The sequence below is a fragment of the Haemaphysalis longicornis genome, unplaced genomic scaffold, assembly GCF_048455015.1.
Source record: "Haemaphysalis longicornis isolate Haplotype H1 unplaced genomic scaffold, Haemaphysalis longicornis Haplotype H1 scaffold_12, whole genome shotgun sequence".
Taxonomy (NCBI): Eukaryota; Metazoa; Arthropoda; class Arachnida; order Ixodida; family Ixodidae; genus Haemaphysalis; species Haemaphysalis longicornis.
In genome coordinates, this window is record NW_027526225.1 from 31,666,299 (window position 1) to 31,685,379 (window position 19,081).

At 48.4% G+C, this 19,081-nt stretch overlaps 1 protein-coding gene across 1 annotated transcript in view; it reads left to right on the forward strand.

Moving 5' to 3' along the window:
• Positions 1–19,081, forward strand: part of LOC144162548 (receptor-type tyrosine-protein phosphatase T-like) — a 229,376-nt gene that overhangs the window by 109,076 nt on the left and 101,219 nt on the right. The window contains exons 12-14 of the mRNA XM_077693134.1: positions 1,747–1,880; positions 6,172–6,355; positions 6,425–6,495. Coding sequence (XP_077549260.1) covers positions 1,747–1,880; positions 6,172–6,355; positions 6,425–6,495 — 389 coding nt within the window. The remainder of the gene's footprint in view (positions 1–1,746; positions 1,881–6,171; positions 6,356–6,424; positions 6,496–19,081) is intronic.

Here is a 19,081-nt window from a genome sequence, read left to right on the forward strand (position 1 = left end):
GAATCTTTAACGTGCTCCGATATCTCTAAATAGTTAAAGCCGTTCCACTCAATGTGAAAGCTGTCGGAACTGCAGAGCTGTGATTCGCCATAATGGGTGGTGGTGCTGTTATCCGCTGACTGTTACTACCCATCACGCTCTTCACCGCCCTGTTTCACTTCTCTTTTCATAAATATGCAATTCAAATTTCCCACCTTCTCAGTGCTCGCGCACTCTCCGCCTGAAAGTGCGCCAGCGGGAGTTCTGTTCTTTATGTGCTTGTTTCAATTTTGTATGCTGGAGCTTTTTTGCGTCATTTCGAACACGTAATATGCGCGGCTAGAAGTGTTTCTGCGGCATTTTCAACCCGCCATTTTTTCTTGCGGGGTCGCTTTTTTCCCTTACTATCGTAAAAACCAACACAACGAATGTTCCTAACTAAATGATTGCGGGGGCGTGCGGTTAATCACGGATATTTTGCCTGAAATTTAACTGCAGTTGCCTTTGAACTAAACCACGGGAAGATGTAGGACAGGCGCCAGCGGTTCACGAGGTTTCAACGGTTATGACTATTTCTACTGCGTGGCTTTCGACGTCCCGGCGTGACTCCTTGACGACGGGACAGCAGGCTCTACTTGGCTCCGTTATCCCGCTCCGCCGCCTGATTCCGGCAGTCGAATGGACCGTTAGCGAGCTACGACGACAAGGCGAGCCCATAAAGTTATCTGCAATTAAAACAGGACTTATTGCTTTTTGCCTCTATCTGAAAAGGAGACACCGCGTCAAGGATCCAATCCGCTTCCCTGTTTTCAGTAGCGCAACACTTCAGCCACTCAGCCACTACGATAGGCACAGCATTATCCTCCAAGACAGACTAGCATAGCAATACTAAGCATGACTATACAACGCCCGTTCACTCTTTTTAAAGGCGCGTATACATCAGGTCAATGTTATTAAGAATAAAGCCTAGCTTGATTTTCAGCACCTAGCATGTGAAAGTATATGGCTGCCTCTTTTTGAAACAGGGAAGCGGAGCTTCACGTCGCCGAATCATGAAACAGCTCAATTACTGCAACCGCTTGATCATAGAGCATTGGCTTTTAAAAACGGTAGATTCCTGTTGCACTGAACTGCAAAATACAGTTATTAAAGAAACCTGCCACCTGTAACGCTAAAGGTCAGGTAAATTAAACCGGACCTTGTGTTTCGCAATGGTATTTTGAGGTCGCCGAAAGCGTTACTTTCAACGCAGTCCTGTTCTGACCATTTATTTTTGAATGCTTTAAGCGCTCCGCGATTCATTAAATCACGACATCCTTTGCAAAATAATATTATGAAGCTTTCTTCTCACTATGCATCCTGGAAGATTTAGCCGCCCTGATACGAGTACCAGCCACTTTATGTAACTCTGTCAAAATCTCTGGCCCACCCTTCAGTACAACCGCAAGTGATAATACGATAGCCGCCGATAACGATCGTGCGACACAAGGCCTCATCACTTTTATAGCAGCAGAGCTGTGGTAGGTGGTGTTTTTTCATCCGTCAGCTGAAGGTCGGGCGTAACGCAGGGGTAGTAGCACGTTCCCAGGCCGGCCGGCGGCCTTTGTCGTTGGGTCTGGGAACCGCCTCGCCGGCAATTACGAGACTGTCCGATAACACTCGCAGTTGTCTCGCAGGTGCGGGTTCCTCTCCCTTCCGCTAAGTGAGTGAAGGGAATGGGACCCTGGGTTTATTTTTGTGTGACATCTCTTTTTATTAAAATTTCAGGCTATCCCCTCCTAAAGAGGCAACCTTTGGTAAGCGGAATAAGCGACAAAGAGGCGATTATTCAGTTTTATCCATGGACCAAGAATCAGGACGACGGCGAAGGACAGCCTAAAGAATACCGCATCCAGTTCAAGGTACGCCAGCGCCTGTTTTGAGGCAGCACATGACGACATAAAATTCATGACTTCGTTCGCGGTTTCGCTACACTTGGCCACTTTTGAGCGGGCGCAACCTGTCGCTCGCGGCACTTATTCCAAAGCTTTCACGGAAACCCGCTCGTGGATGGGTTTAGCTGCATAGTTGACAGCCTGGATTGCCAACAACCCCGACAGCAAGCTGCGTTTAGGCAAGGGGACTCAACCATGGACCACATCCATGTTGTCAATCAGGTGATAGAAAAATCCGAAAAATACACGAAAGCCCTTTACAAGTCATTTATATGTTATCAGAGAGCGTTTGGCTCGATACACACCAAAGCAGTCCTAAAAGCATTAAAAGACCAGGCAATAAAAGGGACCTACGTAAGACTACCAGAAGGCATATATAACGAATGCACGGGCAGAACAACCCTCCACAAGCAAATCGATAAATTACGATCTGAAAGGGGATAAGGCAAGGAGATTCCATCTCGCCAGAACTATTCCCAGCATGTCTGGAGGGGTACTTAGAAAGATTGACTAGGTAAAGATAGGATGAAGGATATACGGGGAACGCTTGAGCCATTTGAGGTTTGCGAACGGCACAGTCTTGCTGAGTAAGACTGCAGAATACGAGCAAACAATACTTGAGAAAGAACTATCAGAAAATGCGACCATGGGGCTAAAAATATACATGAAAAATCTAAAGTAACGAGGAATAGACATGCCAAAAACGCACCCTTCAGCTTAGGAAACGAAACGCTAGAAGAAGAAACAGAATGTAACTACCGCGGACAGATGATTAGTACTGACCCCAACCATGAGAGAGAAATCCGGCGCAGAATAGGTACGGGCTGGAGTGCTTTCGCCAAGCACTCAAAAATAATGAAAAGTAACCTACCTCTGTCTCTCAAAATAAAAACACACAACCAGTACATACTGCCGGTTATGACGTACGGAGCGGAAACTTGACGCTTTACCAAACAACTACAATGCAAACTTAGGTCGCCTCAACGTGCCATGGAACGAATAATGTTAAGAGTAACTCTCATTGACAGGAGATAAGTTACCTAACTAGAATAGAAGATATAGGTCAAATAAAGAAACAGAAATAGACTTGGGCGATGTAGTGAGACGAACCGACAACCGGGGGATAATTAGTGCAACAGAGTTAATTCCAAAAGAAGGGTCTAGAAGAGGGGGAAGGCCATTAATTCGATGCAGGGATGAAATAAACGAATTCGGGGTAAAACTGTGGACACGAGTAGCGCAAGACATGAGCGGTTAAAGGTCAATGAGAGAGGCCTTCGTCCTGCAGTGCACCTAAGTAGACTGATGCTCGCCGATGATAATATAATAATAATAATGAAACTTTCTGTTTCATAAACACAGATATGGATACATAAACACAGATACAGAAAAAGGAACCGCGGAAAAAAGCTGTCATAGACATATTATGTGAGCTGTCATATTATGTGAGATAACTTCAATGGTTTTATAGCAAAGCTCTAAGTGCAACTAGAACTCCTGTAAACCATTGCACAAATGTTTTCAGAGACCCTGGTGGAATGAAATCATCTACCGAGATTGAATTTTCTGTAAAAAACCAAGGGCCATGTCGCGGGCTGTGTGGGGAGATTTCTTTTCGATTTCTGGGATACTGGGAAGAAACCCCTAAATCAAGGTGGTGGAATATTTTCAGGCGTTTTACAAAGCGTGTGGAACGTTTCTGCGCTGTCCTCAGTGAAACAAATGTCGCAATAAACTGAGGTTTGCGGATAATTTGCAGGCCAGGTTACAAGTCATGTGCGGTACTTAAGAAAAATACCGATCAAAAGGCTTGAAATTGCTAGGTGCCATGTTCCATCGCAATATTAAAACTAACCACAATACCTCATTGTAATTCTGAAGGGTTAAAGGGATTGGTATGAATGGTGCCCGGTTAACGTTTCTGACGCAGGGTTAAGTAGGCTTTTTGAGGAAATTGGTGGATACGCATTCCCCCCTTTTGGCAGGGGTTACACAAATAGCGTAGACTGCTATTTCGTACGAATGTAGGGACGAAACGCTAAGGCATGCACGCTAAATTGTTATGTCCATACATTGCTTTACTACTCCCTTGCGTGAACTAAGTGCGGCACAAACTTAATTTCACAAGTATTGGGGAGCCCATCATCATTAATGTGCAGGCAAAATTAAAACTCGTGCTTAATTGTGACCTTCCAACAAAGATACTGCTGTGATGAGTCAAAAGCATTATACTCATATTTTTCGTTGCGCGTAGGTTGTGTCCCAGGCGTTGTGGAAGAACTTACTGTGGCACGACGTTTAAGCTAGAAGAGATCTTGTCCATGTTATGGGTATTGTACGGGAAAAGTCAAGGTGTGCGAGTGATTTTTATTCACTGAAAATCTTTATAGTGCAAGCGCCGAATTGAATGCATTAAACCGTTATTGCATTTTTTCCGTGATGACCAGGAACAGCTAACTGTGAGAATGTGCTTACACTTCAAAGTAAGGGTGGCGATGTCATCCCTGAAGCATAGGCAAAGTTTCAGCTTTGTGGGCAATGTTCGCATGAATTCTTCCCAATGCTTGCAGGGCCCTTATGGTACCGGTGGTTTTGGAGATGGATGCATTCTGACCTCAACTCCAGCAAGAAAATTTCCTCTAGTTTTCTTTTACTATTAGTTTGCAACAACTAATTTTGGAAACAAGTTGGTGAATGTGATTTAAAAGAACGAAAATGGCTTAGATCGACCACAGAAGGTTCAGTCCTGGATATAGCCACAAAACTAAATATTGGGAGCCCTCGTAGCAGGAAGGGATGGGTACAGAGTGAGACCTGTCTCTGCAAGGTCTGTATCTTCGTGGGTCTTCGACCTGTGAAAGCCCGCTCTTGCGTTTGTCTGTCTATAATGTGTTTGAAAGAACAAAAAATAATGGGTGTCCGCTGCTACCCCACTTTGCAAAATTTAGCTCCCTTTTCAGATTACATCTGAGACCTACAGATAGTACACCTTCCAAAGACCATCATGGCATGATGTTTTAGCTGATATATTACCACAGAACCTATATCTATACCAAACTTGTCTATGCCAAACTTCTTGAACGATACCCTTTGTAGCGTACATACCAAACTAGTGTTATGGAAGAAGCTGTGGGGTCTTCACAAAATATTCGCACCTGAAGTCCATACTGAACGCTGTCTCCAATACTAGACAATTTAGCGCCTTTGGTTTCGCAGCTTTTAACATTATGTATTTTTCCTAAGTTTCCTCGCATCGACTAAAACAATGGCGACAGTACCTATCGCGTTACGAAAGCAGCAGTTTTTAGAACAACTTTGATGCCTTACAACATCAAAGCCGCCTACATGACAAAGTATGTGAAGAGAACAACATGTGCGAGCAGACGACTCTACCTTTTGTGATGTTAGATTCCTTTCGCCAATAGCGCTGCGGGATCTGGGCCAGTTTTCATTTTGGTGAACTCATACTAAACCCATGTCTAACGAGATTTGTCTGCTGTGTTTCTGATTGGGTCGCTTCAAGGCCCATTTATAATAACCGCACAGCCTAAGTGCAGCAACTGCAGCTTGAGAAACGTAGTGCAAGTCAACAACCGTTTTGGACATTTTCCGCGATAGAGACAGAGACGACAGTTACATTGATTATTTGGTCGTGTGTGTAGAGGATAGGACGCATGCTATACCCACCCTGACAGCTAGCGTGGTGAACATTTTCTGCTGGGTAGTATTCATCAAGGCGTTGTTTCAGCGCGTGGTAATAATTTTCTACGCACGCGAAAAATATAAACTATGCACCTGATACGCTCGTTAATTTACGTGGCGCTCTCCACTGACCAGAGGGCACTTACCCATTGGCATAAATATCGTACAAATATGTTTTCATTCCCGTCATAAAAATACATTTTCGCTGTGGGTCATTTTCAGTCACACTGAAAATTACAAGGCCTGCGGGTAACAGACATTTTATTATGAATGCGGCACGAAAAGTTTCGCCCCACGCTTGGCAGGGTTGGTTGTTAATATGGGACCTTCATGACAAAGAGAGCTTTCGAACATTACCAGATTCGAAACTATTTTAACGACTTCAGTCAAAGTGCTAGCAAAAGACATGTGAAGGGCCACAACTGACTGACTACCGAAAGCTTTGAAACTGCTGAAGGGTGAACGGTTTGAACTTTGCCTATGTATACTCGACACTTGCACTGGCCTATTGTACTGCCTGCAAGGTGTGCTTAAAATCATTCTTATATGTACTCAGGTGGCTAACGAAACTTGGAGTACCCAGACCGTGGCAGCGTTGCCCAAGAAAGAAGTGTACACTCGCACACTGACGCGGCTGCGAAGTGGGACGGACTACCACGTTCGTGTTTTGGTCGTGGATGCAGATGGAAACTACAGAGAGCGTGGTGCCGCTGTTGAGACGTTCCGGACCGCCTGCGGGTGTAAGTAGCTCTAGTGGATAAACAAGGTTCTTGACGCTGAGAAATATTTATTGTCTTTGTTTTTTTCAGCCCCAAAAATGGCACCCCAGAACGTCACAATTGACAACAGCAGCACATCTGAGATCGTGGTCAAGTGGAAAGTGAGTGTCTTAAAAAAGCAAAAATGAACCTCGTTTGCGCGCAGTACCCGTCATCTCTATATTCTAGAAGACCATTCAACGTCAAAATTACCCAACCATCAGCTTATCTAACCCACATGTTAATTAACATGCGCTAGTGAACTGTATCCTTGGGGCCTTGTCGGGCCCTATCCCATTCTAAGACGACTTACTCCAGAGAGCAGATCTTTATAAAACCTTACTGCAACTTTCAAGAACGCTATAAATTTACCTCCATAGTTTTAAATTGGGTCATGCAAGCGTGCTTATGGCAAACCGTAAAAAAAGTTGATTAGAATTCCCTAACATGGTTTAAACATATACATTTTTCAGGAAAACTCTGATGTATTATTCGGTGAGCACTCAATAAGGTGTACGAGGGGTTAAATGAGAAGACTCCAATCCGGAAAATTAGAGCTAAGCATATTGGCTTCACTAATAGCGGTGTCATAAACAAAAGGCACTGCAGGAAAGCTAACTTTGCACTATAGGAGCGCACAAGATGATGATGATGAAACCAGCAATGAACGCTTCCGGGGTCGGAATGGAAACTAGGTCCCTCGCGTTATGAAGCTGACGTCTGTATACGATTTCGCCATCATCGCATTCCGGTCGCTGAGGATTTTCTTTTGTTGGTTCATGTGGTGGGAGTTGGCTTTGGACTGGCTGAGCTGAAGTGCAGTTTGGCAGTTTGGGTTTCGGTCAAAGGTGAGGGTCTAACGACGACGATGGCTTGGGGAGGGAAGCTCAGCTTTCTTCTGAGGGATTCATATGTTGTCGTCTGAGCTTGCACTTTGACTCGCGGGCAGCTGGCACCTTGATCCTTGATATTTGGACTTTGACTGTCAGGTGTTGGGCACTTTCACCTTTGAAGCTTTGACTTTGGAATTTTGCCATTTCCTTTTGGCACGCAAGAAGGCTCCGCGTTTCAACCATCATCGTCGTTATACGGAGGGCTTCTGATTTTAGTTGTGTTGAGAAAAGCATCTTATCTACATATGTGCGACATGCTAGGAAGAAGCCGCAACCTAGCACGCGTTTCTGTGATCTAGGATGGGAGCCACAGCTGATACCAAATAAAAATTCCTTTAGGCATGCTCAGATAATCGAAGCTGTTCATTTGTTTGTCGACAAAATAAACAATTCAAACTAATAGCAGTCTTTAAATTGTCAAGTTCGCAAGAAAATGTTTCAAAATCGTGTACAAAATCGTGTACCGCGAAGCAACTACTACACCTCATCTGTGCACCAGCCCATCTACACACCCGTTTCACAGTTTTTCTGCAAAGCTGTCTACAGGCATGCTGCGCTGAAGTTTGCTGCACAAGCAGCCGTGCCATTTTCCATATCCTGATCGTTCGAGCATAATTTGTATTGTATAGAAAAACCTTGCCATCTCCACTATGAAACCTGTAGAGGGGCAAAGCATGCGGCTTATGCGTGTATTCAAAGACTGCAAGTCTCTCTCTTGCCACGCGGCCCGCGCTGATATACGGGACATCCGAATTGCAAAGGCGGAGGGGAAGGAAAATTCGAAACAGAGATCTGCAAATTTTAAAGTTAAAGCGAGTAAGGAGCGAAATGGAAGCAAGTAAGCAAGCGCGAAGGACAAACGAATGTCCTGGTGAGTTCATTTAGTACTCGTTTTTAACGTGGAGATGAAACGTTCCAGCGGGAGGCGTTGAAAACAAGTTTCCCGGTGTTTTAAAACTGTGACCACATGAGAATACGACGACGAACGACGACGATGACATGAGACGCCGACAGCCCGAGCCCCTAAGGTGCTGCGCCCCTAAACGATGCCATGCTCATCCCGACCTCTGTTCGTAACATTTAATTTACGTGAGCATCACCACCCTGATTGAGATACCAACAAATTATCCCGAGTGAAGCCACAGTTGCCGACACATTAGAGGCTTTTTGTAATGTCGTAACAAAAGCCAAGACAAATCAACAGTTTTAGCGGCGCAAGTGACAAGGCGTCAGTCGCTGATATTGTAGCCGACCAATCAGGTTGTAGGTAATGAAAAAGGCAAGAAGAAATCGATGCATTCATCACGGCTGTCTTTCTTTTACGCCTTGTTTCAGTGTCAGCCCCGTGCATTGTTGGCCCGGCTGGCTGCAGGCAATGGGTGATCATAGGCCGAAAAAAACAGCACTGCTTTGAGATGCCCTGGCGTGTGTTACAGGCAACTTTGTAAGAAAAAGTGCTGCGCTCACACCGGCCTCTTTTCAGTACGGGGTTCCTAACCGTATGCGAGGATGGAGTGCATGCGCATGCGGAAAAGAAACAGAGTGCGAGGGCTCCAGGCCACGAAGGGAAAGGGAGTGGAGGGGTCACTTGCGGCGATATGCACCATGGCCAGGTGTTCGTGACGTAGCTGGCGAGCTACGAAAGCAAAATAGAAAATTCTTATAGCGCATTGGGCATTGGTACACGGACCAACGCTGCAGGGCAACGCAGCCATCGATGGACTCAATGCGTCTGAATAGTTTGATGTCGTCAGCGCAGAGAAGAAAAGAAGACTTTTTAATTGCGGCCGACATATTCTTTACAAGAATGGAGAACAAACGAGGGCCCAACATGGAGCCTTGGGGCACACCACTAGTTGATCTATACGTAGAGCACGTCTTCCGATCAACTCTAACGAAACTGAACGTATTGCCTGAACCGACTCTCAAGAACCAACTGCTCGTCCAACAGTACTAAGCTAGAGCCTTGTACATGATTCAATATTACATTTATTTCACTGTCATCGCGCTGGTCATACGTTGTACTAAATTGCGGTGCAAAATGGTTTGCGACATCACAATCTTCTTCGCCAGAGGAATCAACAACACGGATGTGCTCATATGAGCTTTTGTTACTGGATGGAATATATCTCCAAAATGTGGCAGGCAGGGAATTTACACTGCTCTGAGTAGAATCAAGATAGGAGCGCTGGTCCCACTCAAAGACTTTTACTAATTTTACGTAAGAGCGAAAGTCCTCTTCACATTTATCTAGCCCGGTTTTATATTTTCTGTGGCAGCGGTCCTTTAATTTAAGGGCTGTACGAAGTTCATTAGAGAAACAGAAGGGGTGTTTTGAACGGCAGGGTTTGCAGTTGGAGATAACTTGATTCATGCCGCTTTTGGCTATTTCAGTGAATCAAATGAAGAAAAAAGGTAAACGAGCTAATGTAATCACCTCGGGCATAACAGTTGGCAGAGAATTCATTATTCTTCAGTGAAGCACTGCAACTCTGAATCGAGACGGGAGCAGAAACTAAAAAAGGAGCATTAATGTTGTCGGTTTAGACAAAAGAGATATCAGACAACAAAACTCGCTCGTTTTCAATGTCTGAAAAGTAAATATCTAAGATATTTTGAGAGCCGTCTTTGATATTATTCAGTTGCACCATGGATGTGAAGTCAGCGAAGCCTAAAATCATGCTGGATTGCTGCTGTACGTAACAATTGTAGTGTTGATGGGTGAAATTCTCCGATTGCTCGCCAGGTGTATTGAAATCACGCAGAATGATATGCTGGTGATTCGGGCGTGATGAGCAAACTTCTATAGATGTAGGGAGCTTACTAGACAAAGAAATAGCACCATCAGGTGGAAAAAAAACGCCCCTATTAAAAGCTTCTCGCTTCCAGTCAGACGAATTTCCAGCCAGACATACTCGTTGTCGCCCTCAGGTTCATGACGCCGCATAAATTGAAGTGCACTATCGACCGCAACGAACACCCCCCTCCCTTTTGTTTAACCCCAGAAAAGTCCCTATCTTCACGAACAACTTGGTAATTTGTTGGAATATAATTATATGAGCTAATGTCACCACAAAGCCAGGTTTCAGAAATAACTATAATAGGAAATTTTGAAGAAATCGCATTTGAAAAGAATTCAGATGCTTTGATGCGGAGGCTTTGGTGCGAAGCTTACCACGGAAGGGATTGTAAAGACTGCCCTTGGTTCAGAGCAAGAATAACCCAGACGCTGGAAGGAGACCTCACCGACAGTCACTAACAAATAAAGTAAAAGGTGTACTTGGTTTTCAGCCGCTGGCAAGTCAGAGGTACGACGTGCACAGTCAACAATTACTCCGTCAGTTGAGCGGAGGTGGTGCAGGGTGATAGTTTGACACAAGATCTGTCTCGGACGATTTGAACGCTGGACGAGAGAGATGCGGCACGAATCAGACGCACCCACACACACCGCACTCCAGCTTCCTTTGTCAGGGCCGAGTCATCGCAAGGCTCCTCGGCGGACACAGCAGTTGGCAAAGGACAAGGCGCAGAGGTTGCCAGTGCTGTGGTCAGCTGCTCCAGCATTGAATGGGAAGATGTTCAGCCTGTTTTCGCACAACGGGGGCGAGCGATGAATGGAGCCCACGCTGCGTGATAGGGGTCTTTGGCGTCCCATTCAGCTCATGTGTGGAAGTGGGAGGGGGGGAGGAAGATTGATTGATTGATTGTAGGGTTTAACGCGCCGACGCAACGCAGGCGATGAGGCGCGCTGTAGTGGAGGGCTCCGGATTAATTTTGACCACCTGGGGATCTTTACGTGCGCCGAAATCTCGTACACACGGGCTTTTTTGCTTTTCGCCTCCATCAGAAAACCGGCCGCCGCGGCCGGGAATCGAACCCGCGACCTCGTGCTCAGCAGCGCAACGCCTTAGCCACTGAGCCACCGCGGCGGGTAGGGGGGGGAGGGAGGAATAGGGGGGCAGGCCGTTCGGGAGGTACGGCGACCGGCCCGCGGTAGCCGCTCCTGTCGAGGGCTGCGAACTTCCACCCGCAGCCAAGCGATTATGCCTGCCTGCTTGGCGAAAGCACGTGCGTTCTCCCTGCCCAGGCGGTCGTTTGCCTCTCTCAATTTTTCGACTTCGTCCGTCAAAAAAGGAAGTCCCTCGAGGGCGTTGCATTTCGCGGAGTTCGCTGCATCTCCTCCAAGGTCGTGCAGTCGGGCAGCACCGCCGTACTGTCGTTGCGAGCACGGAAGAGTGCGCGGGCTCTTTTCGCCGGACTCGTCGCTAGGACTACCCCGCAGCCTCCCTCGCCGAGCACACGCATAGATGGCACGGAAAGGGCCACTCGCCGGTCTTCAAAGCTTGCCGCTCCATGTCGGGTAACTTAATACACTTGCAGTGCACACATTTCTTGCATGATGTATGATAATAATAATAATAATAATAATAATAATAATAATAGTATTACGACCACACGGACTTTCACCGCAGTCTATGTCGTCCTCTCTCTATCCTTGTTTCCTTTTGTCACTGGTTTTCTTTGATCATGTACCTCACGCCCAGTTTTCCACGTTGCTCAGACAGGTAGCAGATGTTTCAAGTAATGCCGCCGAAGGTAAATCCTTTCCTTTACCCCAGTTGTCCCAGCAGCGCTGCCTACCATCCTTGAAAGCAGGATATGGTTAGGTACAAACACATAAAGAATGGGAAGATTACAGTAGCCGCTGTTGATCTAATCAATGCTACGTCGGTGACTTACCGACCGTAAAGTGGTTTGTTGGGTCTCACCCCGGCGACACGTTTTTCACTGTTTTGTTCTTTCATAACAGTAATTTTCAGGTCTTCTCCGTACCCAGGAATGCACCGCGGTGTCTCGTGTCGCCGTGAGGGACGAGGCAGACTCGGATGTCCAAGCTATGTACAGTTTATGTACAGGAATTATTTACAAGGCATATACAACGGGAGCAGAACTAGCCCGCAGTGGGGCTTAGAAGATTGCCGGTGTCTAGCCGGCGCAGGCGGGACTCTCCCCGTGACCTGCGGCAAGTTCAGAGCAAAAAAGACCCCATCCTCTCGCCGGGCCTGACATAAATACCCTCGGTGAGGGAAGGGAAAGTTAAAAAAAAACAAGAAACGGCAAGGCCGGGTACAATACTCCCCGACCGAGCAAGGTGCGTTCGAAGAACCTCCACACATAGTCGTCGCCACCCAACTTGTCAAAGAGAGCGGCGCCTTTTTGTCCCCGGCCGGACACGACCCTGCTCGTTTCCGTAGGCGCCGTGCGTCGAGACGGCCTAATTGTTAATGGCCCTCCGAAGGGTGACGGCCGTCTCCGCGTCTCTGTCGTTGGGGGCACCCGCAGTGCAACGACCTCCATGGTCAAACCTTACACCTCCCACACAAGATACATTTAATCCTACTAGATTAAATGGATTAAGACGAAAAAGAAGGTTTGATCTGCGTTGCCAACAGTTCAGGGGAACACGCGCAAAAAAGATATAACATGGCGAGGCGCAGACTGAACTAACGCGTACCTCTAGCGGCAAAAGAAGCCAAGAAAACAGGCGCATGCACAAAACACAAGCCATGGACCCCACAGAAAAAGGATGAGGTCATCTCGTAGAACACCATGAGTGTCCGCCGCGCAAGAAATGTAAATGTTCGGTTACACTGCCTCCGTCAGGCACTGATACGCACACTCACGAAAGAAAATGCACAAAAACAGTCTGCCGCGGTCACACAATAGTTCATCGTACCGCACCAAATCGGAGGTCGGCGAAGTGAAGTCCGGTGGATGCGCGGTCGAACACATTGCACCGCGCCGTCCCCCACCCAAACCCCGCCGCGAGTACCGCTGTCCGAATGAACGTTATGCATTACATTTACAATGAGCGCATTAGCTTCACAGTTACGGAGTGATGGGGGGGAAGACGTCAGTAGTTGAGGTTTTCAGAGTCCTAGGTGCCGTAGAGCCAAAGCTCCGATTTGAACAAACAGCGGATTGCCCAAAAGGGCTCTACCACATTAATTAGCTGCTTGGTTTTCGGCCTTGAGTAGAAACGCCCTACGCCCGACTGAAACTGATGCTCCGCTTTGTCGCGTGCGTATTGGTCGGGGGCATGTTTACGCGGGCCTCTACGCGACGGTCCTGCGCTTGCCGTGAAGCTAGGTGCGTCGCCCTGACCCACCTTGACCAACTGTGGCTTTTTCGACGGCGGCAATCTATCCGGCATAGTCGGGGCTGCTACTAGCTTTACCCCTTTCCCGCCAAAATGGTGGGAGGTGCTCTTACCGGCAACGTGGCCAGTCAAGCGTCGCCTCCGGCCACGCGTCGTTCCCGACGAAAGCGCCGTCTTCTTAGCGCGGTGTCTCTGCCTGGGAGACCCACGAAGGCATCTGGCGCTCGGCCGCGTGGCCGTAAGAATACGGTCTGCATGCGGTGCGACCGGCGGTGCTACCGGCTGCCTTGGACCGAGCGTATCAAACTCGCCCTCAACCGGCGGTTCACCAGCAGCACCCCTCGTTGGCGGTTCACCAGCAGCACCCCTCGTTGGCTCAGCCAACTCCCATACGTTCGACACGTAGTTGCCGGTGCCCTCTTGCGGCACACCAGCGGCCGGTGGGCCCAATTCACGACTCCGGGCGACTGGTATGGGCTCGAGCTTTGCGGAAGGCGTGACAGGTTCGCGCGTAACTGACAGTGGCGTTGCCTCTACCGCCAGCTCTATAAATCCACCCGCCTCGGCTTCGCACTCAACTGCTGCGCCACCCGTGTCGCCCCCGGCCGGGCCTGCCTGCTCAAAGGCATTCGAGTCGCGGTCGCATGCTCTTTCCAGAAGTTCGGGACTAACCGCCGACATTAGCAGGGCACATGGGCCGGGGGGCGGTTCGGGCACGGAGTCGACGACGACAGGAGATGTCTCTGCGTCACGGGAAACATTCTCGGACGACCCCCCGTTGCGCGAACCTCCTTTACGCTCGAGCGCCACTTTACTCCGATGGGCTTCCAAACGCGCCCTTGCGACTTCAACCTCTTTTCTAGCAGCTTGAAGTTTTCTCTCCCACTCATCTTTACAGAGCTCCCAACTAGACATCGCTCTAGATTTAGCTGACCTAGCGCGGGAAAATAACAATCATCAATACCCCTTTCGGACAGCAGTAGTCGCGTGCGGGTGAAAAGGGGAAGGGGACTCACTTTTCCGTTGCGATGGCCCGGTGCGCAGGCTGTAGCTCCCAAACGGCGCTCGCGACGCACCGCCGTTGAGTTGGTAACGATAGAGACGCTTCCCTTCGCTGTATCCTCACGCTTCTCGGTGAGACTTGGAGGCTGTCTTCGTGAGCTCGAACTGCAGGCTCGAGCTGTAGGTGTGCTCCACGGGAAGGAACGGTCAGGACTCGCTCCTTGAACGGTGCTGGGCTCGTTCTCGTTGTCCTCGTAGGTGGACTCAGGCGTGCGGTGATTCCTGTTCTGCCGACTGCGCCAGTAATTTTCAGGTCTTCTCCGTACCCAGGAAATGCACCGTCGGTGTCTCGTGTCGCCGTGAGGGACGAGGCAGACTCGGATGTCCAAGCTATGTACAGTTTATGTACAGGAATTATTTACAAGGCATATACAACGGGAGCAGAACTAGCCCGCAGTGGGGCTTAGAAGATTGCCGGTGTCTAGCCGGCGCAGGCGGGACTCTCCCCGTGACCTGCGGCAAGTTCAGAGCAAAAAAGACCCCATCCTCTCGCCGGGCCTGACATAAATACCCTCGGTGAGGGAAGGGAAAGTTAAAAAAAAACAAGAAACGGCAAGGCCGGGTACAATACTCCCCGACCGAGCAAGGTGCGTTCGAAGAACCTCCACACATAGTCGTCGCCACCCAACTTGTCAAAGAGAGCGGCGCCTTTTTGTCCCCGGCCGGACACGACCCTGCTCGTTTCCGTAGGCGCCGTGCGTCGAGACGGCCTAATTGTTAATGGCCCTCCGAAGGGTGACGGCCGTCTCCGCGTCTCTGTCGTTGGGGGCACCCGCAGTGCAACGACCTCCATGGTCAAACCTTACAATAACATTTCAGCATTACTTGTATAGAAAAAAAATGTATGAACATCCCTTTGCCTGTGCATGCTGCCGAGTGCTTAACTCCTAACTTTCGTTCCGAAATGTATGCACGTATGTATGTATGTATGTGTGTAGGTATGTACGTTGTACGTATGTATGTATGATTCTATATATGTATGTAAGTTGTACGTATGTAGGCGTGCACGTAATATGCATTCCATTCCATGTCTGGAATTTTTCCGCGCTCGCGGTACGATACGTAACGACCAAGGACATGCAGCTTAACAACTTTGCGAATAATCTGGAAAATGATATTCATGTCAAGTCCTTTACAGGATGCGACTCTACCTATGCACAGCCGCAATAATAATCAATGCAGCAGCATTCCTTTGGTGAACTACGCAACACTACGATTGCAGCATAGCAATGCTCAGCCACACCAGTCACATTACACATCAAGATACAAGAACTGAACTATGAACTCGCAGTTCTAACCTCATAACTACGGTCTCTGGTGTCCCTCTGGTGTTATGGTTTGAGTGAGGACGTATCCGGCGAATGACCTGGACTGTAGAAGCGACGCTTGGCGTGGTACTCATTTCAGTGAGTGGAGCGACAAACTAATCAGTACGTTTTAAAGCATATTCTGCTATTTCAAGCCCTCCAGCTGGAGGTGATACACCAAAGGCAGCAGAGGCTTACCATAGACCAAGGAAGAGTACGTGCGAACTGATTAGGATGACAGTAAAAAACGAACATTTTCGAGCGAAAAATGTGTAAGGGTTTCTAACGTTTCCGCTACATGTACTAAACACTGCATAAAAATAAAGTATTGACCAATAAACTCGGGACAGCACAGCGAATTGAGATGCGTGGCGAGGCAGTGGAAGTGGTAAGCGAATATATCTACTTAGGCCAAGTTGTGACCCCGGATCCCAACCATGAGGCAGAGATATTTCGAAGGATAGAAATGAGGTGGAGTGCATACGGCAGACATTCTCAGGTAATGAATGGCAGCGTACCATTCTCCCTAAAAAAGAAAGTGTATGACAGCTGCATCTTACCGGTACTCACCTACGGGGCAGAAACTTGGGGGCTCACTAAGAAGGTTGAACTTTAACTGAGAACGACTCAGCGGGCAATGCAACGTAATATGTTAGGTGCAACATTAAGGGACAAGAAGAGAGCGGAGTCGGTCAGGTAGCAAACGCGTGTTCAGGACATATTAGTAGAAATTAAGAAGAAATGGACGTGGGCAGGGCGTGTGATGGGAAAGCAAGATAACCGTTGATCATTGAGGGTAACAAAGTGGATCCCAATAAAAGGCAAGCGTGGCAGGGGGCGGAAGAAAGTTAGTTTGATAACAGCGCTAGGACAGGACACAGAGAAGGCGACACGAGACTGGGCGCTGACTAACAAAAAAGGGTTTATTTCGCCGCTGCTGAATATATACCCTGGGAAATAAAAACAATAAAACACACAAAATAATAAAATTGCGAAGGCAAGGGTTTGTTTCTATAAAAACGCACATGCGCTAGGATTACAATCAATGACTTAGGTAATCGTGCTCCTTTTTGTGCAAGTCAATTGACGCCATGCTCACGGAATTGTCATTTCGCGAATGGATAATGTGGGCCTCAAAGATTTCCCTGGTGCGTTGCTCCTTATATCTTCTTAGTTCACGTGTCTGTTCAAGTCTTGGCGTGCATCCAGACTTCGTACAGTGAAGGGCTAGATTGCTGCCTTTTCCTGTTTTTTGGTTGCAGGCGTGTTCCCGTAGCCGGTCGTTTAGGCAGCGGCCTGTTTGGCCCGTGTATCACTTACCGCAGGACAGCGGTATGTCGTACACTACCCTCGATGAGCACTCAACGAATCGCTGTCCGTGCTTCTTAGAGCAAGGCCGAGTGGAGGTTTTTTCCGCAGTGGAGGTTTTTCCGCGCTCGTAAAAACTAAAAAATTGTCCACGTGTCGAAACACCCGCTGAGTCCCACTACCGACCAAGCTTTCGGCAAGTTTCCTGTCGTAGCGTGCAAGCAGCAAATCGCTTAGTACCGGAGCGAGGCAAGCGCCGATGCACACACCTTTCTCTTGGACGCAGTAGTCTGCCTTGAACGCCATGACGGACGACTCCAGGTATAACTTCAAAAGTCCCAGGAATTTTCCTGTCGCCGTTCTTGTCGACGTCCCTTTCGCGTTCTGGAATCGAACGTTTCCATAGTTGTCGATGCCTTCTTCTACGACGTTAAGGAGCTCTTCATGGGGCATGGGGCATGGGGCACTTCTCCAACCGTCTTCCTGCACCACCTTGCTCGCTGCCGCAAATTCCAAAGTCCGGCTTCTAATGTTCTTGATCAGACAAGGATTCGTACCACCTGATGTCGCCTTTTCCGGGGGCTCTTTTCCACTGTCCCAAGAGCACGGGATGCGACTTTGTCGTCTGCTTTGCACCGAAACGCACAGGCAAATTGCATTGCTAAAAGAAGCCTTGTTCCAAGCCTGTCTTCGAGTATGCCCCAAAGGACGCCACCACGACCGGTTCACCCAGGAACTGCGAACAGCCTATCAAGTCTCAGACTTCGCTTGGCAGAGCATTTTCGTGCATCTGCCCAGGAAACCCCGTCCTCGTCCTTTGGAAAGCACCGTGACACCTGTTGGGGAACACCTTCCCGTCATATCTCAGGAAGCTCAGGAAGTACTCAGGCTTGGGCCAAAGTTCGCCGTTCCTCCAAGACTGGATAGAACCGAGCTACTGTCCTTGGTCAGGACCATGGCCAACAAAGCACCTCCTACTGAGGCGGACAGATGCATCCCTGAAGCCGTTGACAGCCTCCCGACAAGGAAGGTGAGGAACCAAGGCATCTCTATAGGGCAGGTTGCCGCTACCCTCCATCAGGCTGGGAAAAAGCTGCTGCTGTCTGACAAAGAAGGGGGGTTTGTTGTCGCTTCCGCAGACGCGAACAATGAAAAAGCTTTGCAAGCAGTGAACGCTCATTTTCGCCGAACGAAACGGGCACCGAAGAAGATCAGGAGGGATGCGGTAAAAAAATGCAAGGACTGTGGTCTCACAAAACTTGCAGCGCCTGTTGAAAAAGCCAAAGAACTATGCCTGCAACCGTGTTTCTCTGCAAAGGCGCACAAAGAAGGTATTCCCTTTCGCCTCATAATCACTGAGCGAGGAACGTGTTAGCGACACATAGGCTGGTTTCTGCGAACTTGCCTGGCCCTGATCACGGTCGATGACCCTTTTCTTGTTCGGAGCCCAGCGGAAGTGTCCGACTACCTGCAACACCAGAGTCCGACAGCTGTGAGCGCCTTTTCCATCGACATCAAGGACATTTATTTTTCTTTGCACCATGGAGAGCTCCTTGACGTCGTAGAAGAAGGAATCGACAACTATGGAAACGTTCGATTCCAGAACGCGACAGGGACAGCGACAGGAAAATTCCTGGGATTTTGAAGTTCTACCTGGAGTCGTCCGTCATGGCCTTCAAGGGAGACTACTACGTCCAAGAAAACGGTGTGTGCATCGGCGCTTGCCTCGCTCCGGTACTAAGCGATTTGCTGCTTGCACGCTACGACAGGAAACTTCCCGAAAGCTTTGTCGGTAGTGGGACTCAGCGCGTGTTTCGATACGTGGACGAGTTTTTAGTGTTTTACGAGCGCAATGAAACTTCGTGTGGTCAGGAACAAGTGCACTGCATTCTCAGATTGTTCAAATCCACCCTTCAGGGCTTCACCTTGACGACCGAAGAACCATCTGATGACCACATTAGATTCCTTCACCTAATGC